General features: G+C 43.7%; 2 protein-coding genes across 2 annotated transcripts in view; both read right to left on the bottom strand.

The window, feature by feature from the left end:
- Positions 1–344: 344 nt before the first annotated feature.
- ACTA1 (actin alpha 1, skeletal muscle) lies at positions 345–3101 on the bottom strand. The gene is given in 7 exon segments (NM_174225.1): positions 345–734; positions 821–1002; positions 1098–1289; positions 1391–1552; positions 1656–1980; positions 2086–2226; positions 3009–3101. Coding segments are annotated over 6 exon segments (1134 nt in total). The 5' UTR covers positions 2215–2226; positions 3009–3101; the 3' UTR covers positions 345–590.
- Positions 3102–10045: 6944 nt separating this feature from the next.
- Positions 10046–26555, bottom strand: part of NUP133 (nucleoporin 133) — a 54647-nt gene continuing 38137 nt past the window's right edge. The window contains 6 exon segments of the mRNA NM_001076872.2: positions 10046–10790; positions 18127–18215; positions 19874–19938; positions 21741–21821; positions 23236–23354; positions 26302–26437. Of these exon segments, the coding sequence (NP_001070340.1) occupies positions 10654–10790; positions 18127–18215; positions 19874–19938; positions 21741–21821; positions 23236–23354; positions 26302–26437 (627 nt within the window). The 3' untranslated portion in view covers positions 10046–10653.

Raw genomic sequence — 26555 nt, forward strand, 5'->3', positions numbered from 1 at the left:
GAGCGGGAGCGCGCTTTGCTCTCGGGACCCCAGGCCAGCACCACGGTCAGCGCCCTGCCCGAGGCGCGCCCTGGCCACCCGAGCGCCGCCCCGGCGCCTCCGGCAGATAGCCCTGCACAGGGGACACGCCAGAGGTCAAGTCGGGCCACGGCGCAGGTGCCAGTCTGAGGAATAGATCTGAGCCAGAGGCGAGGGCCGTGAGCTGCGGAAGACCTAACTCACGGCCTTGTAAGGCCTGCACTCATTTAGAGTATTGTGAAAAGTGACGGAGGAAGACGGAGTCCCTTTTACTCCCCTATCCGCACAGCTCCCCGCCCCCGCAAAGAAACACAGCAGACAACTTTACGCAGCAAAACAGAACGGCTGAGTTTAATGCTTCAAGTTTTCCATTTCCTTCCACAGGGCTTCGTTTTAAAAATAACAAAATGAGGTAAACAATGTATGTACACATTATAAACAGTGTGTCAGTTTGCGGCAGCGGCAACGCTGATGGTTGGAGAGCAGCTGCTGCGCGGTGGCTCGAGGTCAGCCGCCTGCGCCGCGAGCAGATTCGTCGTCCTGGGGAGAAGTCGCGGCTGTCGGAGAGGCGTCTAGAAGCATTTGCGGTGGACGATGGAGGGGCCGGCCTCGTCGTACTCCTGCTTGGTGATCCACATCTGCTGGAAGGTGGACAGCGAAGCCAGGATGGAGCCACCGATCCACACGGAATACTTGCGCTCAGGTGGGGCGATGATCTGTAAGACAGTAGGGACCTGTCAGGTGCGCGGTCGCGGCCGGGGAGCCCCTCACAGGAAGGGGCTTGGGGGAGGGCGCCACCCACCTTGATCTTCATGGTGCTGGGGGCCAGGGCGGTGATCTCCTTCTGCATGCGGTCGGCGATGCCCGGGTACATGGTGGTGCCCCCAGACATGACGTTGTTGGCGTACAGGTCCTTCCTGATGTCGATGTCGCACTTCATGATGCTGTTGTAGGTGGTCTCATGGATTCCCGCCGATTCCATGCCTGGGGGCCACGGAGGGGAGCGTGAGACAGAGGGCGGGAGGCCCGGGGGGCCCACGGGGCTGGCACGGGCCGGATGGCGGGTGCCCGGGGCTCACCGATGAACGAGGGCTGGAAGAGCGTCTCCGGGCAGCGGAAGCGCTCGTTGCCGATGGTGATGACCTGACCGTCGGGCAACTCGTAGCTCTTCTCCAGGGAGGAGGAGGAGGCGGCGGTGGCCATTTCGTTCTCAAAGTCCAAGGCCACGTAGCACAGCTTCTCTTTGATGTCGCGCACGATCTCGCGCTCGGCTGCGGGGAGCGGGGCGGGAGAGGAGCCCTCAGCGCGGGGTCCCGGGGACAGCGCACAGTCTGCCGGCCCGCCCGCCTGGGGAGCCCGGGGCGCCGCGCACCTGTGGTCACGAAGGAGTAGCCACGCTCGGTGAGGATCTTCATCAGGTAGTCGGTGAGATCGCGGCCAGCCAGGTCCAGACGCATGATGGCGTGTGGCAGCGCGTAGCCCTCATAGATGGGCACATTGTGGGTGACGCCGTCGCCGGAGTCGAGCACAATACCTGCGCGAGGGTAGGGTCGGGGATGAGCGGCTGGGCTCTGCTAGGCGCTCGGGGAAGGGGCAAGGCTCTCCGGAAGAGGGGGCGGGGGCTTCTGGGCTCTCACCGGTGGTACGGCCGGAGGCGTAGAGGGACAGCACGGCCTGGATGGCCACGTACATGGCCGGAACGTTGAAGGTCTCAAACATGATCTGGGTCATCTTCTCGCGGTTAGCCTTGGGGTTGAGGGGGGCCTCGGTGAGCAGGGTGGGGTGCTCCTCGGGGGCCACGCGGAGCTCGTTGTAGAAGGTGTGGTGCCAGATCTTCTCCATGTCGTCCCAGTTGGTGATGATGCCGTGCTCAATGGGGTACTTGAGAGTCAGGATACCCCTCTTGCTCTGCGCCTCGTCGCCCACGTAGGAATCTTTCTGCCCCATGCCCACCATGACGCCCTGCGGAGCGGATATACCAAGCTCTCATTACCGAGGTTCCCAGTGGAGCGGGGCTAGGCCGCGTAGGGACCCGGCCCGGCTCCCTCCGGGAACTGGCAGCCTGACCTGGTGACGAGGGCGGCCCACGATGGACGGGAACACGGCCCTAGGGGCGTCGTCGCCGGCGAAGCCGGCTTTCACCAGGCCAGAGCCATTGTCGCACACGAGGGCGGTGGTCTCGTCTTCGTCACACATGGTATCTGGTTTCTGCAAGGACAGGAATGCCATGGAGACGCTCAGTGTTTCACGCAAGAGGCCCCGCTGGCTGGAGCGCCCTCCCTCCCCGGGGACCTATGGACACCTCCAGCCTCCAGCCCGCAGCCCGGCGCCATCCTGCGGGGGAAGCAATCAAAGCCGCGCGGGCGGAGCTTCGCTGCTGCGAGCTCTACTGCGAGGAGACCACAGAGAGCGTTTCTCCATCTGGGAACTCAGGACACACAGACCCGAGAGTTGTCTGCCTTCGCTGCAGGCACCGCCCTCTCCGCCCCTCCCTGGCATCGCATGGGGGTCAAGGTCCGCGAACCCTGATTTCTGGGCCACTGTGAGGGTGGAAGGAGACGCCGTGGAAAGGGCTTGGGCACTCCACCAGGACACGAATGGCTTATTTTGGACCTCCATGGCACTTCAGACTCAGCCGAAGCGCCCTTGGAAGTGATGGCGAGCCAGGGGAAATTGTCCCTTCTACTGTCCTTTGGTTCTGCTGGGAAGGAACTGCCCTGGGGAGGACTAAAGCAAAACCTTTCATCTACCTCGGCACGCACGAAGTGTCAAGGAGAGCTGCCCCAAAGGGCTGGGAATAAATTTGGAGATCTTTCCAAAGGACCCGGCTTCCTGTCTCTTCTTTAAAGCACACGTGACTCTGGGGCCAGAGGCGCGGCTCACAGGACGCGGGGCTGGGGCTGATGCAGTGAGGGGCCGCGCTCTACCTGGAGTTCTCCAGGCTGCCGCGGTGGGACACGTCCTTCTGTCCCCACCCCGCCCCTGCCTACCTGGGCGGGTGGCTACACCTGCGGCTCTCCGGCTCCGGTCCCGGTCACCGTGGGAAGGAAGCGAGACTTCTCTCGGCGCTGTCCGCTGCGGTGGCCGCTCGTCCCCCTGCTCAGGTTTTATATAGCCCTCGGGCGCTCCCCTCGCGCCGCCCCGCAGGAATGTCGCTCCCCTTCTCGAGCCATATTTGGGTGTTGGGCACTAGAGCCCCCTCCCCCGACCAGTTCAAGGCCTGGGTCCCCGCCCGGGTCCCCTGCGCTGACCAAAGAAGGAGAGGCCTGGCCTGAGCCCAGGTAACACGGGCCGGGCCGTATATGGAGTGTCTGCCCGCTGGTCGGCCCCTCCCGACCCCGCCCGGTTGCCTGGCGGAGGGGCTGGGGTGCGGCGAGGGTCACCGAGTGTTCGGGGTGCACCAGTGAGCCTGCGCCCGGGCTGCACCTGTCCGCAGCCGCCCCGCCCCCGGCCATTCGGTGTTCTCCGAGCCTCGGGAAGGTGCGCCCACATTTCACCTCTTCTTCGGGTTCTTTACCCCTACCCCCCACCTCCAACTCCTTAAGTGTGACTCCACCGAGGAGGACTCTATATCCTAGTGGTGGGGCCAAGAGGACCGGAGATGGAGTCACTCCCGGAGTCCCGGGCAGGGAGGCAGGCGATCCCTCCCCCCAGACTCCCAGCGAACTCGGTCTCTCCCCCAACCCCGAGCTCCCCAATCCAGAGGGCTGACACCGTCGGCCCCCACCCCCACCGGAGAGGGTCACCGGCGGCCGGCGGGCGCGCAGCTGTCGCGAGGACAACTGTGGAGAGTCCGGGGAGGAGGCGCTGGGCTCCCGGCACAGGCCCCGCAGCGGCTCTCGCAGCCTCTGGCACTGAGCCAGGACACCCAGAGCTGCCCGTCTCGGGGACGTGTTGTGGGCTCGGGAGCTCATGAAGGGAGTGAAGTTGAGTGACTAACTGGCCGGCTCTGGAGTATGGCAGGCCGAGCTGAGCACCCTACTCCCGCATCCTTGGCGGGGCTCACCGACTTCCCAGTCCTGGGGAGGAAAGGCAAGTGTCATAGCCCTAGGGTGGGAACTGAGAGGTGCTCTTACTAGATGAAGCCTCAACCGTCTCTCCTCCCTGTAAGGAGGACAAGGGCATCGCGCTCTAGGATGGGCAAAACCTTTCCCTTCTGCAAAGGCTGAACAAACTCATCGTTATATTTAGAGGGTGATGCCCAGCCAAGGCCAGCTGATTCCCAATCCACCTTGGAGAGTCACCGTCCACCAGAGTCTGCAGAGCGGTTCTATTTATACCGCTGATACATGGGGATCTGTCTTTCTGATTTTCTAGAAGGATTTGGATCTACTTATGGTAAAGGTGGAGTAGGGGTCAGAGGAGGTTATTAAGTTGGTGCTTCTCACTGTTTTTTCCCCTGAGGGGAACAGTTCTAACCTTGCTGTGGAAGGTACAAGGAGGAACAATTTTCTGCAATGAACTCAGGGACATGCTTTAAGGGGTGCATCAGTGATGTGATGTGAGCCAGAATGGAACCACTCATTTTTCTGATGTGCTCAAGTGTTCCCAGAATAGGAACTCGGTGGTGGAACTCAGCAACTGGGACAGGTGTGGGTCCTCGAAGAGGGATATAAAAGCACATACGAAACCCTCCTCCCCAGCTGCACACTACTGCTGCTGCTGCTGCTGCCAAGTCGCTTCAGTCGTGTCCGACTCTATGCGACCCCATAGACCGCAGCCCACCAGGCTCTCCTGTCCCTGGGATTCTCCAGGCAAGAACACTGGAGTGGGTTGCTATTTCCTTCTCCAATGCATGAAAGTGAAAAGTGAAAGTGAAGTCGCTCAGTCGTGTCCAACTCTTAGCAACCCCATGGACTGCAGCCCACCAGGCTCCTCTGTCCATGGGATTCTCCAGGCAAGAGTACTGGAGCAGGTTGCCATTGCCTTCTCCGGCACACTACTGCAGACCTTCCTAAAAAATGACCAAAGTCAATTACAAACTAGGGAGTTAGTATGGGGCCTCTCTAATGTGTATAAAGCCACTGTGCCTTCATATTCAGCTTTTTAAATTAGAGAATGAATGAATACTGGACAGAACTACATTTCAACACCTTGTGTTCTGCTGTGGCAGTGTGACATGGAGACACTAGGGGAAAACAATGTGGCGAATGCACTCTGTATACAGTGTAAGGGGAATAGCTTCAATTTTGGTCTTGAAGGTAGACCAAATGTCATTTACTGAATACCTAAGAACTTGTTGACATCTTAAAGGGGGAGGAGGTTGTATTTTTCAAAACTCTTGCTCAGTGCAACTCTTCTCAGTGCAAGTTTTTGTAAGCTCAGGATCTATTAGATTCAAACACACATGCAAAGCTATGAATCAGGCTTTTGTAAGCTCAGGGTCTGTTAGATTTGAACACACATGAAAAGCTATGAATCAAGCACTCACAAGCTAGCAGAGACCTGATGGTACAGCAAACCCTGGGGAGGTGGGCCCTAAGAACACCAGTTGGCATGTCTGTTCTCTGCCCCGGGTCAGGCTGGTTGAAATAGTCCTGGAGGGCCACTCTGGGGTGGTTGAACTCTCATTGGCTCAGGAATGGTCCGAGGAGCAGGTGGAAGGCAGTCTCCATACATGTATGCTCTGGGGATCAACCCAGTGCCTTGCGTCTGAGTAAGCGGGTCACTGACTGCACAGCCTTTTGAGAGTGACCCTGGAAAGGTCAGCCATGCAAGCTATGCTCAGAGGAGAACTCCTGCTTCCAGGTTTGCAGGGGCAGCTGCAGCTCGATCATCTGACAGGCCCATCTGCCACAGCTCAGCCCATGTGCTCCCTCCCATCCCCTCAGCCACATCCCTCACCTCCTCCCGTCTGTGGATCCCAGCCTTGTGCTGTCGGTTTCTGACCTATTTAGACATGAACTTTTAAAATGCTTATGTTTCCATATTGTTCCGTTAATCCTGTTACTATCTGGAGGTACGTGAGACATGTACTAGTTACACTAGCTTTAAACATAAGAAAACCAAGGTCCAAAGAGCCAGACATGTCCTGGGTACCATACTGCTTGGGACACACAGGGGCTTGGAAGACTCTCCCTTCCCTAGGAGTGGTTGGGCTACCTTCTGTCTCCCTCTAAACTTGTCCAACACTTGGTATGTTCTGGAACTTAACAGATCCTCAAGGGATCTTCTCCAATGAAGGGCCAAAGACATCTTGAAGTCATGGCTTCACATGCGGCCATCCTCTGTCATCTCAAAAAAAAAAAAAAAAATAGTGAGGGCGGGCTGCCTGGCAACACAAAGTCAGAAACAGTCCAGTGACCAAGTGGGTAAAGGAAAAAACCCAAATTCGCTGTCCTCCTAAGCCACACATCTAAAAATGTGCAGTCAACTGTGGCAATCAGGAAGAGAGGACTTCGATCTTCTACTGGTTTTCTCAGCCTGAGACTTGCTCTGCTTTGTCATCTCTAAGGGACTAAAGACTCCACTGGAGCCATTCCTCCCCCTTCCCTCTACTGCATCTCCCCTTGCCATTTCCACACATCAGCTGTAGTAAATCAGTTAAAAGATTGCCCTTCAGTAAAGCTCATTTGAGTGTACCTGTCCCTCTGATAGGCTATGTGACCTGGGGCAGGTGGCTTCCAGAGGCAATCAGCCTTCTTAACTGAGGATGCCACCTACTCTTTAAGACTGAAGGTTGAAACTAGGTAAGTGCATGGAATACACACAAAAACAATGGTACACTATCTTCTAAAAGGGTTTGGAGGTGGTGAGAGGGATGAGGTGGTAAGGGTGAGCAAAAGACACTAACAACTATTACAACTGCTCACTGAGCACTTAGACAGGAAAAGTCAATGTGTTTTATGCACAAAGATTTTTGTAGAGATTTATTCCAGTATTTATTTAATGTGGTAAAAAATAAATAAACCAACCCAACCCAAGACTGATAACCCAAGTGTTTTAAGACTGTTGAGAAGAGAGACAGAATCTGTTAAATAAATTAATACAGCCATATGGTAAAGTGTCAGGCAGTCATTTAAAAAACACGTATCTTGAGGAATATTGAAGACATCCATTCTTGAAGGGGGAAAGGTTAGTTCTTAGGAGGTTAAAAGAATCTCAGACATTACAGTGATTTGTGGCTCCACAGGCTGTGGTCCATAAATAAGATACACAATATACTTGTGGCATGAGTTTTCATGGAGGTGGGGGCGAAGGGAACAGTGACTGAAGAAAATTGTCCTAAAAAGTCTCCTAAGGAGGAATGATAATGAAAAAGAAGGTTGAGAAATACTGGACTAAAGATACATACAAGTGCTCATAGTCAGTCAGTTTAGTCACTCAGTGTCTAAAAAGTGTCTGACTCTTTGCAACCCCATGGACCAAAGCACACCAGGCCTCCCTGTCCATCACCAACTCCCGGAGTTTACTCAAACTCATCTCCATGGAGTCGGTGATGGCATCCAACCATCTCATCCTCTGTCACCCCTTTCTTCTCCCGCCTTCAGTCTTTCCCAGCATCAGGGTCTTTCCAAATGAGTCAGCTCTTCGCAGGTGGCCAAAGTATTGGAGTTTCAGCTTCAGCATCAGTCCTTCCAGTGAATATTTAGGACTGATTTCCTTTAGGATGGACTGGTTGGATCTCCTTGCAGTCCAAGGGACTCTCAAGAGTTTTCTCCAGTACCACAGTTCAAAGGTATCAATTCTTTGGCGCTCTGCTTTCTTTACAGTCCAACTCTCACATCCATACATGACTACTGGAAAAACCATAGCCTTGATGAGATGGACCTTTGTTGGCAAAGTAATGTTTCTGCTTTTTAATATGCTGTCTAGGTTGCTCATAATACCTCACATCAAAATACATAGGTTATAAGATGTAATACATGCACAATTTAGGCTATATTTCAAAATGGTAACTGAAGTTATTTCTGGCTAGTGGGATTACAGGGGTTTATTTTCCTCCATATATTTTTGAGAGGTTTCACATTTCCTACAGTATTTTTTGACTTATAGAATTATATAAGATTCTGTGTGAAAAATACACTTTGGTATTCAATGAGTTAAGTTTACATAGGAATATAGACAGTTGTTTTCTCTAGGATTCCTTGAATAAACTGTCCAGGAAAAGGTAGGTGGACTGCACTGATACTTCTGTAGTTATCAAATATGCCCACGCATGGCGAGAGGCTAAGGTCATCAAGTGTGGCTCTCCTCCAGGTCTAGTTACGTGGAGGACTGTGCCACACACCCTGACTCCCCCAGAGAGTCCCCCAGTACTTGGGGGGTGATGGACGCTTCAAGAAAAGTAGGATTCAGACCTCAAAGATAAAAAGAAGCAAAATTCAATTTCTAAAAAGTTTTCTTCAAAAACAAGATGCCAAAACAAAGGGCATCAGTATCAGTCGCCTTCTACCTCACCAAGAATTCCAGCATGTCTCTTGCTGTGATTCTCAAATTCTGTCTTAATCCTTGACACATTCACAAATCCCTAAAACAGGAGAATACACAAGGCCCACTCCTCACAATCAAATCCACCACCTTATTGTTTGACTGGGGCCAAAAGCTGTGACTTTCTGAGTAGTGTTCAAAGACAGGAGCAAAGAAAACCTTTCCCAAGTCAGAACTGTTTCTGTCTCCTTAATAAACATGCTCACCTTTATAGTACCTTTATAATTTATCAACTACTCAGTTTGTAAAAGAATCAGTTATTTTTTGATGAAGACTATGTTGTGGAAATTTTTTAAATTTAGAAGAAAAGAAGTACTCAAAATCTTTAGGCTTTAATTATGCTATTATTGTTAAAATGTTCTTTTTTAAAAGCCCCAACCATCTTAGAGCTATGGCCATCCTTAACAGAGGTAGCAGAGCCTTTTTCTGTCAAAATGAGACAGTCAGCCATCACGCTGTGAGAGCAGCACTATACCCACTGTGGTCAGCGGGCCAGGGTCACCGTCACTGCCTCTCCTCACATGGGGTAACTGGGTTTGTAGCACTTAAGGAGGTGGCACGGTCCTGTGTCCCCAGAGCACAGTGTCACATGACAGGATCTTATGGATAAGAACTGCTGCTGCTGCTAAGTCGCTTCAGTCGTGTCCGACTCTGTGCCACCCCACAGACAGCAGCCCACTAGGCTCGCCCGTCCCTGGGATTCTCCAGGCAAGAACAATGGAGCGGGTTGCCATTTCCTTCTCCAGTGCATGAAAGTGAAAGGTCAAAGTGAAGTCGCTCAGTCATGTCCGACTCTTAGCGACCCCATGGACTGCGGCCTATCAGGCTCCTCCGTCCACGGGATTTTCCAGGCAAGAGTGCTGGAGTGGGGTGCCATTGCCTTCTCCAATGGATAAGAACTAAGTCCCTCTAAAACCAACATCCTTTAACACAAGAATCCAACCATTTCTTATGCCATCTGACAACTCTCTCTCCCTAACTCCCCTAGAGGCGTTAGGACACTCCTCACCCTGCTCCACCATGGCAATGCAGACAGAGGCCAGAGGCCGGGCTGCCCCTTCCTGCCCTCTGGTTACCACTGCGAGCAGCTCAGAGGCAGCATCTACAGCCTGCAGTGGAGCCGGCAGAAGGGCTGAGCTCTGTGAAGCCAGGAACCGGACTCTTCACCACATTTAACTCCTGACCTTTTCGGCTGCTGGAAGCAAGTTGTTTAGCGAGTATTCAACTGGGCCAAAGCCTGAATATGCCAGCAACTCCGTCTTTATTTAAAGACAGATAAAAACTGCACGATGACATTGGCCAGGACAAAGAAGCTTTGAGAACAACTACTTTTCAGTTAAATCAGTTGCCATACTAAGAAAATCCATAAAGGTTTCTATAAAGGTTTCACTCCTTACATTAGGTAGACAGACTGAGGAGAAGCTGGAATTCAGTGTAAATCGTTCTGAAATGCATGAAGCTGACTGAATAGGTTGTGGTGGTGGTGGTTTCATTGCTAAGCCATGTCAGACGCTTTGTGACCTTATGGACTGTAGCCCGCCAGGCTCCTCTGTCCATGGGATTTCCCAGGTAAGAATACTAGAAGGCCACATAAATATGCTTTATTCACCAAAATATTTTTATTAATATTCTATTATTTATGTAGAGAAATTTGACATTTTTCCCAATGAAGTAAACAGTTATCAAGCTCACACTGAATTGCCCCACTTTGTTGTGTCTATTTCATAAGTTAGCAAATTGTGACACTTATCCCACTAGATATTCTGCTCCCAGCCCTAATCAAAATCAAAACAAATATTCCAGACACTTTGCAGTACATAACATCTAAGAGTCACAGCAATTTCAGAGACAACTTAGTGTAACCTTGCTGTTTTTAGAGTTATAGAAGCTAAAGCCTAGAAGTGGTCTTTGCATACAAGAAGCTGGAACCAGGACCCTGGATGGAGTGAGATAAAAAGGAATGGTAGTAGGTATGAAAACAACTGACAAACTTCGACGGAAAAGAGGAAGAAAAAACAATATCATGTAACTGAAAACCAAAACTACAGTCATACAACTATTTTGTAGTAGCTTACAAATAAAGTATAAAAAACTCAGAAATATATGTTATAAAACTGTACAAACTTCTAGATGTTTAAGGTCTAAAGTTTTTATAAGGACACACTTATACAAATTTTCAGGAAAAACAACCATTTTTAGAAAAAGTCACATTTGTCCCTGGACATAGTATTCATAATTGGCTTTCAAAACAAACTCAAAGTAAGGGTTGGACTTCAAACTTCCCAGCTGGTCGGCCTGCAGCAGCTCCTTCACCTCGGGCAGGTACTCACTGAGCTGAATGCCTAAAAATACAAACACAGAAAGTTTTTTTTTTTTTTTTAATTTTCACATAATTCTCAAATGAATTAAGATGACGGATGATAGAAACACCTGTGCTTCTATTTAAAATATAACCTCACTGCTATTGGAAAATACTCTGTTCTAAATTCCTTCCATCTGCCAAGCATACTCACAGGCCTGACAATATGACATTCTTCACTTGGTAGGGGCTACATGACTGTTCTATATATTTGGGCTACATGTTTGACTCTAGTGGTCGAAAGAGCCATCAAAACAATCTGCAATATTTTCATTTTTCTCCACAGCTTAAGCCATTCCTTCAGTGTGGAAGTTTTAAGTTAATAATCACTTGAAAACAAGTATTTCAAGACCAAGCAAACAGCATTCCAAGTAGCTATACAGTAAAAGAAGCAGAAGGTATCGGTGAAAGATTGCTTATAAACCAGCTGTAAAATTTGTTAAGACAGGAATCCTGAGTTATCAAGGAAGACAAAGTTATACTATATCTTCTTAAAAGACTTTCAGACATTTATCTGTCCCCCAGATCAAAGACCCATTGTTTCACCTGGATGGGTGGTCTCCCCACACTCCAGAAATGCCTGACTGCAGAGGTGCTTATTTGAGAACTGGTTTTTAATGCTTTTTCCTAGGGTGACTGGTTCGCTTAATTTTTTTAAAATTAATTTCCAGAGTCAACTTTGGTAATATATATTTTCCTTGATTTTGATCAACTTTCTTTTGTATTTCAAGTTTATTTTTGAAAAGACATATAAAATTATTCAAAAATTAAAAAAAAAAAGAAAACAAGTATTTCCAACAATTCTATATTCTCCTATTCAGGAAATACTTTAGAACACTGCCATGAAAGCTATCTGCAGTATGTAACATACTGGCAGTTTCTCTCTGAGACCAGGAGGAGGGAAACCACGCCTTTGTCAGTCCTTTATGGACCTGGAAAGCCAATACGCATCTGTGTAGTTACAGAACAGCATATACAATTTTCTCATTTGATAATTTTAAATTAATAAGGTAATATTTTATAACCTGTCACATTACCACATGCTTCTCAAAATCAAATACTGTTTATTTTTAACATCATCTAAGTGATGATGTTAAAAATTTATTTTAACATCATCATCTAATAACTAAGCACCATTTTTGGTACTTGTTATTATACAATAAAAATCTTATAATAAATGTTATGGGACTTAATCTGCAATATTTACACATCATTCATTACAATCAACACACTTTCAATAAAGACTTTTTATCTCTGAAACAGTATTACACTTGTGAAAATATCAATTTCCTAAAGATCAATTTTCTTAAAAACTTACGACCCCATTCTAAGTGGGAAATATTCATTGGCTCTAGGTGATGGCCACCAGGTTAATATTTCAGTCTAGTGCAGCAAATCTTTCGATTTTTAAGAGAAGTCAGAAAACATTTTTTTTAATTTATTTATTTTAATTGGAGGTTAATTGGACTGTGAAGAAAGCTGAGCGCCAAAGAACTGATGCTTCTGAACTGTGGTGTAGGAGAAGACTCTTGAGAGTCTCCTGGACTGCAAGTAGATCTAACCAGTCCATTCTGAAGGAGATTAGCCCTGGGATTTATTTGGAAGGAATGATGCTAAAGCTGAAACTCCAGTACTTTGGCCACCTCATGCGAAGAGTTGACTCATTGGAAAAGACTCTGATGCTGGGAGGGATTGGGGGCAGGAGGAGAAGGGGACAACAGAGGATGAGATGGCTGGATGGCATCACTGACTCGATGGACGTGAGTTTGAGTGAACTCCGGGAGTTGGTGATGGACAGGGAGGCCTGGCGTGCTGCGATTCATGGGGTCGCAAAGAGTAGGACACGACTGAGCGACTGAACTGAACTGAATTACTTTACAATATTGTAGTGGTTTTTGCCATACATTGACATGAATCAGCCATGGGTGTACATGTGTATCCCCATCCTGAACCTCCCTCCCCATCCTATCCCTCAGGGTCATCCCAGTGCACCAGCCCTGAGCACCTTGTCTCATGCATCGAACTGGACTGGCGATCTATTTCACATATGATAATATACATGTTTCAATGTTATTCTCTCAAATCATCCCACCCTCACCTTCTCCCACAGAGTCCAAAACTCTGCTCTTTACATCTGTGTCTTTTTTGGCTGTCTTGCAATAGGGTCACTATTACCATCTCTCTAAATTCCATATATATGCATTAATACACCGTATTGGTGTTTTTCTTTCTGGCTTACTTCACTCTGTATAATAGGCTCCAGTTTCATCCACCTCATTTGAACTGATTCAAATGTATTCTTTTTAATGGCTGAGTAATACTCCATCGTGTATATGTACCACAGCTTTCTTATCCATTCGTCTGCTGATGAACATCTAGGTTGCTTCCATGTCCTGGCTATTATAAACAGTGCTGCAATGAACATTGGGGTACACATGTCTCTTTCAATTCTGGTTTCCTCGGTGTGTATGCCCAGCAGTGGGATTGCTGGGCTGTATGGCAGTTCTATTTCCAGTTTTTTAAGGAATTTCCACACTGTTCTCCATAGTGGCTGTACTAGTTTGCATTCCCACCAACAGTGTAAGAGGGTTCCCTTTTCTCCACACCCTTTCCAGCATTTATTGCTTGCAGACTTTTGGATAGCAGCCATTCTGACTGGCGTGAAATGGTACCTCATTGTGGTTTTGATTTGCATTTCTCTAATAATGAGTGATGTTGAGCATCTTTTCATGTGTTTGTTAAACATGTCTTTGGAGAAATGTCTGTGTAGTTCTTTGGCTCATTTTTTGATTGGGTCATTTATTTTTCTGGTATTGAGCTGCAGGAGTTGCTTGTATATTTTTGAGATTAATTCTTAGTCAGTTGCTTCATTTGCTACTATTTTCTCCCATTCTGAAGGCTGTCTTTTCACCTTGCTTATAGTTTTCTTCATTGTGCAGAAGCTTTTAATTTTAATTAGGTCCCATTTGTTTATTTTTGCTTTTATTTCCATTCCTCTGGGAGGTGGAACATAGAGGATCCTGCTGTGATTTATGTCAGATAGTGTTTTGCCTATGTTCTCCTCTAGGAGTTTTACAGTTTCTGGTCTTACATTTAGATCTTTAATCCATTTAGAGTTTATTTTTGTGTATGGTGTTAGAAAGTGTTCTAGTTTCATTCTTTTACAAGTGGTTGATCAGTTTTCCCAGCACCACTTGTTAAAGAGATTGTCTTTTCTCCATTGTATATTCTTGCCTCCTTTGTCAAAGATAAAGTGTCCAGAGGTGCATGGTTTTATCTCTGGGCTTTCTATTTTGTTCCATTGATCTATGTTTCTGTCTTTGTGTCAGTACCATACTGTCTTGATGACTGTGGCTTTGTAGTATAGCCTGCAGTCAGGCAGGTTGATTCCTCCAGTTCCACTCCTCTTTCTCAAGATTGCTTTGGCTATTCAAGGTTTTTTTGTATTTCTATACAAATTGTGAAATTATTTATTCCAGTTCTCTGAAAAATACTGTTGGTAGCTTGATAGGGATTGCATTGAATGTATAGATTGCTTTGGGTAGTATACTCACTTTTACTATATTGATTCTTCTAATCCATGAAATGGTATATTTCTCCATCTATTTGTATCATCTTTGATTTCTTTCATCAGTGTTTTATAGTTTTCTATATATAGGTCTTTTGTTTCTTTAAGTAGATTTATTCTTAAGTGTTTTATTCTTTTCGTTGCAATGATGAATGGAATTGTTTCCTTAATTTCTCTTTCTGTTCTCTCATAGAAAATAAGACTTTTATAAGAGCTCTTCTCAATATTAAATGCCAGAGACTAATTAGGAAAAATGTTAAATTCCATGCAATGACACATTTTTTTTCTCCTCTATGGCAACCTACTCCAGTACTCTTGCCTGGAAAATCCCATGGATGGAGCAGCCTGGCAGGGTCCATGGGGTGGTAAAGAGTCAGACATGACTGAGTGACTTCACTCATTATAATATACTTTAAAACTGAAAAGCATATTAAGGAAGCATATAAATATTAAAAACAAAACATAAAAACTGAAAAGCTCCAGGTGGGTAACTTAAATATATCTACAGGCTAAATTTATCCCATAAGCTGAAGTAATTGTTAGGTTGCCCAAGTCTACAAAATACAATGGAAGCTATCTATATTTACCTCCAGAATCTGCCCTTTAAAAACATTTACTCTTGTAAATGTAAATAATATGGAAGTCATATTATTAAAAAGATTCCAAAGATAAATGCCTTCAGCTTGGTATTGTTTTATATATATATATACCATTATAAATATATATTACTTATATTATATCATTATATAATAAATATAGTAGCTTCCACTTGTTTTTGTCCTTCGGTCAAAACTTAATAATCCTTTTTGTAAAATTATAGGTTTCTATTTGTTTTCCATCTACAATATATAATCTAAAGATAGCAAAAACTGCCAGGTGAACTTTAAATAGTATCATATACTTAATTAGCCACAATTCAGTTCAGCGGCACCTTTACAAGAACTAACTTCATGGAAAACATCAGATGTGGACCCAAATGAATCTCTTCAACAGCACAAAGAAATCAACCATATCCAGTTATTTCTTCAATTCCAAATATAGAAAAGAGAAAGCCTAGGAGATATATTTTAACTGTCTGAATTTCAAGTATTTTTAAGCAAAAGATATTTTCTTTTGTTATCTCCATTATTTAATTTAAAATTTTTATTTTTTGACAATGAAATGGCTTAACTGCCTTTGTGTTCTTTATTCATCTTTGAAAATAAAAGTGTTCATTAAACCTACTGTCAATGTGGGGTAGTCAATAGTCTATTTTTCATAAACAAACCTCCAGGTCAGTACTGAGGTCAACAGTTCTATCCAGAGTGAAACTTGTGGCATGTAAGCACCAAGAGGTCGCTGCTCTTTCACCTCACTCACATGTTGGCTGGTGTGGTGAGCTCCATGGTTCTCCTCTGAGGCCCTCGTCATTTCAGTTAAACCAGGGAGTCTCAAGCAGAGGACTGCAGAGTGCAATCTACTACAGAAGAACTATGAATGTGAATCTGTAAAATAATTCTAGCCTTTTAAAGAAAAAAAGTTTAATGAGTGACTACTATCTACCAGGCACTGGGCTGGGCATGTCTTATACAGATCAAATAATGTGTCCTGCAGACGTAGGTATGGAACATTTGCATAACATGTATGCAAATGTCAGCATCGTGAATAAAATTCATATCCATCTAGAAGGGCTGCTGAGTTTACAACAGTTTCTGTCATTGTGTACTTTATTCCAGGTGGTTTTAAACAGAGTGTCCTTGTATCTTAAAAGATTGGTAAATACAGGTTAGCCTATTTTGCACATTGCCTGGATTTAACATCATCTTTTTGATTTAATAATTCTATAATAAATGAGTTATACTTGTCTTCGTGTATTCAGTTCAGTTCAGTCACTCGGTCGTGTCCGACTCTTTGTGACCCCATGAACTGCAGCACGCCAGGCCTCCCTGTCCATCACCAACTCCTGGAGTCCACCCAAACCCATGTCCATTGAGTCAGTGATGCCATTTAACCATCTCATCCTCTGTCGTCCCCTTCTCCTCCTGCCCTCAATCTTTCCCAGCATCAGGGTCTTTTCAAATGAGTCAGCTCTAAGCATCAGGTGGCCAAAGTATTGGAGTTTCAGCTTCAGCATAAGTCCCTCCAATGAACACCCAGGACTGATCTCCTTTAGGATGGACTGGTTGGATCTCCTTGCAGTCCAAGGGACTCTCAAGAGTCTTCTCCAACACCACAGTTCAAAAGCATCAATTCTTCTGTATTCAGCTTTCTTTACAGTCCAACTCTCACATCCATACATGACTACTGGAAAAACCATAGCCTTGACTAGACAGACCTTTCTTGACAAAGTAATGTCTCTACTTTTTAATATACTGTAAGGTTGGTCATAATTTTCCTTCCAAGGCGCAAGCATCTTTTAATTTCATGGCTGCAATCACCATCTGCAGTGATTTTGGAGCCCCCCAAAAATAAAGTCTGACACTGTTTCCACTGTTTCCCCATCTATTTGCTATGAAGTGATGGGACCGGATGCCATGATCTTAGTTTTCTGAATGTTGAGCTTTAAGCCAACTTTTTCACTCCCCTCTTTCACTTTCATCAAGAGGCTCTTAGTTCTTCTTCACTTTCTGCCATAAGGGTGGTGTCATCTGCGTATCTGAGGTTATTGATATTTCTCCCAACCATCTTGATTCCAGCTTGTGCTTCTTCCAGCCCAGCATTTCTCATGATGTACTCTGCATAGAAGTTAAATAAACGGGGTGACAATACACAGCCTTGATGTACTCCTTTTCCTATTTGAAACCAGTCTGTCGTTCCATGTCCAGTTCTAACTGTTGCTTCCTCACCTGTATACAGGTTTCTCAAGAGGCAGGTCAGGTGGTCTGGTTATTGCTGAAGCCTAGCTTGGAGAATTTTGAGCATTACTTTACTAGCGTGTGAGATGAGTGCAACTGTGCAGTAGTGTGAACAATCTTTGGCATTATCTTTCTTTGGGATTGGAATGAAAACTGACCTTTTCTAGTCTTATGTCCACTGCTGAGTTTGCCAAATTTGCTGACATATTGAGTGCAGCACTTTCACAGCATCATCTTTTAGGATATGAAATAGCTCAACTGGAATTCCATCACCTCCACTAGCTTTGTTTGTAGTGATGCTTCCTAAGGCCCACCTGACTTCACATTCCAGGATGTCCAACTCTAGGTGAGTGTGAGTGATTACACCTTCGTGTATAAAATGCACAAAATCTCTCATCTCTAGTCTAACATTCTCCATATATTAGTTATATGAAAGGAAGTAAAAGTTAAGTGTCCTCTACCTCATCTCCCTTCATAACAAACATTTAACTATAAAAGCCTCTTTACTTATTTGGATCTTGATCAGGAAATAGAAGTTTGTTCTCTGTCTCAGGAACAAAACATACACAAAACATACTCCCTTGTTTCCTTTTATTTTGTCCTTAAAACTAATTTTAATATCCAAAATGAACTGGTAGAATATTTTGTGGTTTGTTCTCAAGCATGGTATGGCCAGTTTAGTATAGGACACACCACAAAAATTGCATTTCAGATTTTCAACCTTCACAAGAGTTAACTGGCCAAGCAGATGGCAACTCCGCCATGACACAGCTCCCTCTCTTTATTTTAAACAAATCTAAGTACAATACCATTTAATTTTAACCTTCTGGTATTTGATACCTAGGCAAATCTCCATTATTCTAAGAGTTCAAACCAAGGAGTGACACTGTAATTTCCAATATTAACCAATCACTTACCATCTTTTAAAAGTTTCTGTAAGATTTTCACAAATATACTGTCTTTAGATACTTCAATTGGATCATCTTTACCATCCGAACTGGACCAGCTAAAAAACAAAACCACTGTGAGGAGAAAATGAAACCATGGCCATAATCTGAAATAAATGACTTGTTTTCTGTTGTGGATTTGTTTTGGTATTTGTAGTGGGCTTCCCTGGTGGCTTAGAGGTAAAGAATCTGCCTCTAGTGCAGGATACTTTGGTTCAGTCCCTGGGTTGATAAGATGCCGTGGAGAAGGAGATGGCTACCCACTCTAGTATTCTTGCCTGGGAAATCCCATGGACAGAGGAGCTTGGTGAGCTACAGTTCATGGGGTTGCAAAAGAGTCAGACACAACTTAGTGACTAAACAACAGCAGCAACAACAGGGGGTAAAGAATCTTGAATTTTGTGACACTATTAAAAATTGCTTAAATAAAGGAGCTTCAAATCAGATATACCCAGAGTCTCTAGATATACCCAGAGTCTCTATATTAGATATAAGATGCTACAGCCAGGTAGTATGCATTTAATGTTCAAACCAAGTAGTAAGGTATTTTTCCCAAGAAAATTTTGTAAGTAAGTAACAAACCTAGTAATGACCCCAAAGTATGACCTTTCAGAGCACAGGCAATAGTTTAAACGTAGTTTAAATATATTATAATATATTCTGTTTTTCATAAAATGGCAACCAGTGTCTGATGTAACCAAATTTTCTTTATCTGGTTGAGATTATCTGCTACTGAAATACAAACCCACAGAACCATGCTCTGTAGTAATCAGTGGCCACATCCCTCATACTCTGAAGCCAAGACAAGGAATTCCAGTCAAATGACATAGTATGCTTCTTACAACTGGGAAGCAGAACCCAACAGGCAGAGCTAGATGCTTCAGAGAATGACCTCCAAGACCATATCTGACAACAATTTAAACTATCTATGAGTGATCACCGGAAGAAATGCTTTAGTAAAAATAGTCCCACTGCAACTTCTCAAAGCCACGTTAAGGAAAATTGAGTAGAGAAGGCCTTTAGCACTCAAGTCATGCTCTCTTTAAAACTATTTTCTGGCCCCCAATTTTTTTTTTTAAAAAAGTATGGACTTCCCCTGGCGGTCCAATAGTTAAAATTCCGCACTTTCACTGCAGGGAGCGTGGGTTCACGTCCTGCTTGGGGAACTAACATGCTGTATCCTATGCAGTGTGGCCAAAATTTTTTAAGAAATTCTTTCCCTGGGAAAAATCCATCTCTACAACTGATATTCTCAGACTCTCTTTGCCAATGAATCTTAACACCACCATTCCAGTGGACAGAAATCCTTCTCTGCAAGGAGATTACAGTTAAAAAGAGATCTCAGTAACTTAGGAGACAATAATGATTCTCAACCTGTACTAATCTCTTATTAAAAAAAAAAAGTAGCCTCAAGTCTTCCTATGAAGAACTAGCCCAACTTCTGAGAAAATAAGGAACATATATATTTCTGTGCAAATTGACAATGCAAAATTTAAAATCAAAAGTAGAGAATCATTACTCCAGTGGTCCTAAATCCTTAAGCAATTCCTTAATTACTGAATAAAAAAAATTAGGATTGCTAATGAAACTATTAATATTTTCATAATACATATTACAATACAATTAGGTTATAAAATGAATTGATGCATGATCTCATAATCTTCCTAAAGAGTCCTATCCCAAAATCATGTCTTAGATTCACACTATGGGAACTTACTTATCTCTCTGAAGAGCTTTGCAAAGGATTTCCAGTTTTAGATCATTTATATTTACATCTTCCTCCTTCACAGCAAAACAAAAAAAAATCTTCATTAAGTCCTGATTTTAAAAAATATATGTTTAAATTTTAGTTATGTCAGCTCGTAATACTATATAAATATTGTTAAGCTTTACTTTATAATTTTAAGAGTTTCCCTGGTAGATCAGCTGGTAAAGAATTGCCTGCAATTCAGGAGACCCCAGTTCGATTCCTGGGTCAGGAAGATCCCTGGGAGAAGGGAACGGCTACTCACTCCACTATTCTTGCCTGAAGAATTCCATTGACAGAGGAGCCTGGCAAATTTCCCTTTCTGTAAGATGTTAAAGTTGACTCAGGAGAGTAAGACTATCAATAACTTTATGTGAAATTGTATCCGATTATTCCAAGATAACCTGATTTTATCAGGAAGCACGAGAGAGTCAAGATTTTAAACAGAGAAACGCTGGGCTGGAAGAAGCACAAGCTGGAATCAAGATTGCCAGGAGAAATATCAATAACCTCAGATATGCAGATGACACCACCCTTATGGCAGAAAGTGAAGAGGAACTAAAAAGCCTCTTGATGAAAGTGAAAAAGGGGAGTGAAAAAGTTGGCTTAAAGTTCAACATGCAGAAAGCTAAGATCATGGCATCTGGTCCCATCACTTCATGGCAAATGGATGGGGGAACAGTGGAAACAGTGGCAGACTTTATTTTTTTGGGCTCCAAAATCACAGGCGGTGATTGCAGTCATGAAATTAAAAGACGCTTACTCCTTGGAAGAAAAGTTATGACCAACCTAGATAGCATATTCAAAAGCAGAGATGTTACTTTGCCAACAAAGGTCCATCTAGTCAAGGCTATGGTTTTTCCAGTGGTCATGTATGGATGTGAGAGTTGGACTGTGAAGAAAGCTGAGCACCGAAGAATTGATGCTTTTGAACTGTGGTGTTGGAGAAGACTCTTGAGAGTCCCGTGGACTGCAAGGAGATCCAACCAGTCCATTCTGAAGGAGATCAACCCTTGGTGTTCTTTGGAAAGACTGATGCTAAAGCTGAAACTCTAATACTCTGGCCACCTCATGCGAAGAGTTGACTCATTGGAAAAGACTAATGCTGGGAGGGATTGGGGGCAGGAGGAGAAGGGGACGACAGAGGATGAGATGGCTGGATGGCATCGCCAACTTGATGGACATGAGTTTGGGTGAACTCCGGGAGTTGGTGATGGACAGGGAGGCCTGGCATGGTGCAATTCATGGGGTTGCGAAGAGTCGGACACGACTGAGTGACTGAACTGAACTGAACATAAAAACCAACATATTATGTCTTTATAATCTACCAAACTACTCTCAGTTGCAGGGTTGACTATTTGCCCTACAAAATTATCATTACAATCTTTTTTTTCAAAGCAGGCTGAGAAACAGCTTCTCTTGGGGTGAGTACTATGAAGAATAAATTGACAAAGCAGCCTATCAGTTTGAGAAACTAACAATGACTCATTAAATAAAAGAGAAAAACTATGTCAGGACCTTTAAAAGCAATTTTTATTTTTGCAGAGAAAAAGATACTTGGAAATGTGTGAGAATTATCAGGAGGTGAGCTTTTCTAAAGACTTTTATGTACTCCAAGAGTTACAGGTTGTAAAGTAATCAGCCTCTAATTAAAATAAATAAATTAAAAAAAAAAAAAAAGCAAGAGAGTTCCAGGAAAAAAAAAAAAAAAAGAGTTACTGGTAGCTGAACCAGGTAGTCTTTTAAAATTAAGACATTTTCAAGATGTACTCAGTTCTTCAGAAAACTATACACAAATTGTGATCCTTACCTGAGATTATTAAGTGACTTTACATACCTCATCAATATATTCCAGCAAGTCCAAAGCCTTCTTGAAATCATACTCATTAGCTCTTCTGTTTTCTTCACAGATATACAGCTGTAGCAAGTTAAAACAACAGGAGAATTATTCTAAGTCATCCTATAAACAAGACTAGAGAGATTTACAGAGAAGTTACCACATTTACAGGTATCTTTATAGCAAAGAACAGTGGCACATTTGGAAATTAAACTCCATCTACCTCACAACAAACTGTCTTTTAAAATACACCTATGTTCATTTAGTAATTAACTTGTATAAGTTGGTGTATATATAGCTTTAGAATATCAGTAAATTGCTCTTGCATTTTTAAAGTTGGCTATAATGCTTTTGAAATGCTTTCATTCAATAGTTTTTTAAACATTGAGACTGATGAGAAAGCATGCAGTTGGTCTACAGTTTACTTGAAAGACAAGAAAACACACCAGTATGTTACCAACGGTTATCCCTGGTTGGTTAGATCACAGCTAACTATATAATCATAAATGTCCTGTAACACGTCATAAATGTCCTATTAATAACACTGCTTTTTAAAATACTGCATAAAATCCTTTAACAGCAAAGACAATATTCAAACCATTTCAGAAAAAAAGCTATCCACTTGTTGTCATTGTGTTACAACATTTGAAAACAATATTTTATTTGTTTCTGAACCTCCTTTCTTCCCCAATGTCAACATATTTGAAATTGGAATGCAGTATTAAAATTGATAATGTATCAGAGTAAAGTTGGTAAAACTTTTTCCATCTTACCAGTATATAAAACAATGGTCTTACAGGCAACAGTTCCTCAGGTTTTTAAATTAGATATGCTCTATTAGGAGAAGCTGCTGTGAGCTCAATGTGAGCTCAATAGGAAATCTGTTATTAATACTAATAATGGCTAAAATACCAAAGTTTTTGAATTGCTTGCTTTCTTAGTAACATAATTAGGGTAAATTCAAGGTGACTGTAAGACATTGCTCTTACATTTGCAATACTTTCTTGAAAGGAAAAGAGAGAAGCAGAATTAAGGGTGTAACTGTACACAATAAAACTGCCTTATTCTGGGCTGCAGCTCCTAATCTAGCTATGTCCTCAGGAACCTGCTATGTTGCAGAGGAATGATGAGGATGGCACTTACAGGCTGTGCAAATCCAGTTCCTAAAACCATCTTTCTTTTTAAAGAACCTGAACTATATCTCTTCATACATATCTGTCTTGTACTAGAAAAGCACAATGGAAGTAATTTCTTCTGGCCACCTGGATAAGCATCTTGAGGAACAGACAGAGAGCTACTAGGGGCAGAGGCTGATCCTCCGCTTTCTGCTAACTGGCATCCTGCTCCTAAGCAGCTCTGATACCTGACTCCCGAGGACCGTGACCAGGAAAACAGGAAAAGGAAAGATGTCTACTCTGAGAAACTGTACTAAGGGGCCAAGGAAACACAGGTTGTTCTGAGACTAAGACGGCATAGGGATGTGAAAAGCACATACGCCAATGAGTTGCGATGCGGTCAGTACAGGCATGGCACTGAGACTCAGCCGTTTCTCAGCTAGCAGCTGTTCAGGCAGGGTCTCCTGGTGCAGCAGAAAGCGCTCTTGCTCAGCCATTTCTAGAAGACAACACAGGGGGCAGTGTGAACATTCACTTTTACTCTGTCATCAACAAATATAAATTTAAAAAGAAAAAGGAACAGCTCTGAAGGTAATCCCATCACTATTCAGTGATCTGAGAATGTTATTAATTCTGCTTATTCTTGATTCCTAACTATGTTACAAATACTCATGGTCTTATCCAGGTCATATGGACTGTCCCAGCAACCAGAAATATCAAAGAGAGAAGAGCCAAGAAAACAAACCTGATGGAAGTGACTGAAGAGCAGATGGCAATTTCAGAGACAGAAGTCCCCCAAATCTGAAGTGTCTCAGTCTGTTTTAAGGTTACTCTGTAAAGTACTTCTTTTTACCTTATGGGAGTGTCTCGTATAATCTTGTTCACTAAAGGACATGATGGGAACTTTCCAGGAGAACAACACCCAGAGGACTGTGCACCAATCCTATTACCTAGCAATGGTTATTTATCTCCATATGATGAGCTGACAGAGGCTCTGGGTCTGCATAAACCATCATGACCTGGCTTCACCCATGAGAACAAGCTGGGTTGCAGGGGAAAAGGGCTGAGAACTGTTTGCTAACAGCAGTTACAGCAAAATGGAATGACTAAAGCACAGATATGCTCATTTAAATACTGGCATCATTCCACATGATCCCAATCTTGTAAAAACTAAATGGAATTGTTTTGTGCAATTTCCATACCTAAGAAAACACACTGGAAGGATAGAGAAAAAAGTAACAGTAGTCATCTCTAGTACTCTTGGCCTGGAAAAATCCCATGGATGCAGGAGCCTGGTAGGCTGCAGTCCATGGGGTCACTAAGAGTCGGACATGACTGAGCAACTTCCCTTTCACTTTTCACTTTCATGCATTGGAGAAAGAAATGGCAACCCACTCCAGTGTTCTTGCCTGGAGAATCCCAGGGACGGGGGAGCCTGGTGGGCTTCCGTCTATGGGGTCGCACAGTCGGACACGACTGAAGTGACTTGGCAGCAGCAGCAGCAGCAGTCACCTTAGGGTAGTGGGATTATATTATTATATTATTTTCTTGTTGTTATTTTTTTATACTTTACAAATTTCCACAAGGAAATTTTTATATAAGCAATATAAAGTTACCTTTTAAATATCTATTCCCTTCAATTAGACATAATGTGGTAATAGTCTGCAGGAAATTACTGAGGCCTGAAAATATTCTCATTGTACTAAGAAAGCGAAAGCTAAGAAGAAGTGATCGAATGCAAAACAATAACCAGATGTAAGGGGGAAAACCAGAAGCAAAACCTCTTGTTAAAATGTTTTGACTGGGGACTTCCCTGCGTCCAAGGGTTGGGAGTCCACCTGTTAATGCAGGGGACATGGGTTTGGTCCTTGGTCCAGGATTCCACATGCTGCAGGGCAGCTGGGCCCGTGCACCATGACTGCTAGAACCTGCATACCCTAGAGTCTGTGCTCCACAACAAAAGAAGCTTCCATAATGAAGAGCCTGGGCACCGCAATTAGAGAGTAGCTCCCACTCACTGCAACTAGAGGAAGCTTGCATGCAGCAACAAAGACCCAGCACAGCCAAAAATAATAAAAATAAATTAAAAAAAATTTTTAATAGTTTTATTAATATGCTCTCTCTCTGATGGCCAGGTTAAAACACGGCTCCCCCTGCGGACTACCAACCAGCCTTGCAAAACATATATACACTTCTCTAGAACAACAGGCACCATTAGCATTTAAAAATAAAAGACAGTGAAAAATAATTTCTTCCCACAGTGAAAAATAATTTCAATAATAAAAGTTAAATACTAATCCTATGATTTCAGTACTCAATTTTACAAAAAGTAAAACATTTTTCTCAAGGAACACCCACTGTCTCTGACTGTTAGAACTACGCATTTTGTAGTGTACCCTGGGTCACTACTATAGCTCAGTTGGTAAAGAATCTGCCTGCAATGCGGGAGACCTGGCTTCAATCCCTGGGTTGGGAAGATCCCCTGGAGAAGGGGACAGCTACCCACTCCAGTATTCTGGCCTGGTGAATTCCATGCACTGTATAGTCCATGGGGTTGCAAAGAGTCGACACAACTGAGCAACTTTCACTTTCACTTTCTTTCTGGGTCACAAAGCTAGTCAGCTGGAAAAAACATGTGAAACAAGTGTGGTCTAATTTCTGTCCAGATTCCTTCCGCTACATCTACTCCTTGGAGGAAGAAAGTGACAGCAGTGGAATGTGAATCTAGACCCCAGACAGACCACTGCTGCCGCCAGTACCCTATTTACATACACTTCACCCTGAGCCACAGGGTGAGACACCTCCCCAAAGCATGGGATTAGGTATACTCATGCTATCAGGGGTGATACTGCTCTTAGGACTTTTCAGGAAGACAGCCAAGAAATACATTTAAGAAAACAACCATGATTCCATGTGATACACGCAATTCAAATGCAATAATATAGGGTTATTTCTCACCTTCCTTCTATATTTATACCTCCATTCCCTTTGGTTCTCAAAAATAATATTCTCAATCATTTTCTCAGTCTACAATACACAGAATGTGAAACAGAATAGTTTCACTACTATGACATCAACAATTTTTGAATTCTGAAATCAAGAGCTTCAGAATTACCACCACCTACCGCAAACCCACTGAATAAACGTCATGTTTCTTGGCATGGCAGTTTGTTCTTAGCGTATGATTTGCTAAGGGTGTAATCAGAGTACTCTGTCCAAATCATTTGAATTTATTCTTTAGGAATTCTTATTTAAAGCACAAATTACTTTTCTATAAAAAGAGAACCCTAATTATGTAACTGAGTAATTGTCTAAGAACACTGACTAGAAAGGGGATGGCTCCTGTCTCTAAAGGATCCCATTAACTGGTAACAGGAATGCATTCTAAGGTCACACTGACAGCATGACTGACTTGTACATCTTCTTGTTCAAATATGGCCTTTTACCTTCAATTTTTTCTTGCAGTGTATCTTCTGAAAAGTCTGATGCTAATGCAGCCAATTTACTCAAGCCAAGAAGGGTTTTCTTCTTTGCAAAGTAACGAGTTTCCCTATTTGCCAAACCCAGAAGTGTTGCATGAGCCTACAATAACAAAATATGAAAACTGTGGTAAAATTCTCAGTATTAAGTCAAGTTAAAATAATGATTATGAAAAACCCAAACTTGGTTTCCCCACCTCAAACTATATCAGTGAAAGATC

The sequence above is a fragment of the Bos taurus genome, chromosome 28 (assembly GCF_002263795.3).
Source record: "Bos taurus isolate L1 Dominette 01449 registration number 42190680 breed Hereford chromosome 28, ARS-UCD2.0, whole genome shotgun sequence".
Lineage (NCBI taxonomy): Eukaryota > Metazoa > Chordata > Mammalia > Artiodactyla > Bovidae > Bos > Bos taurus.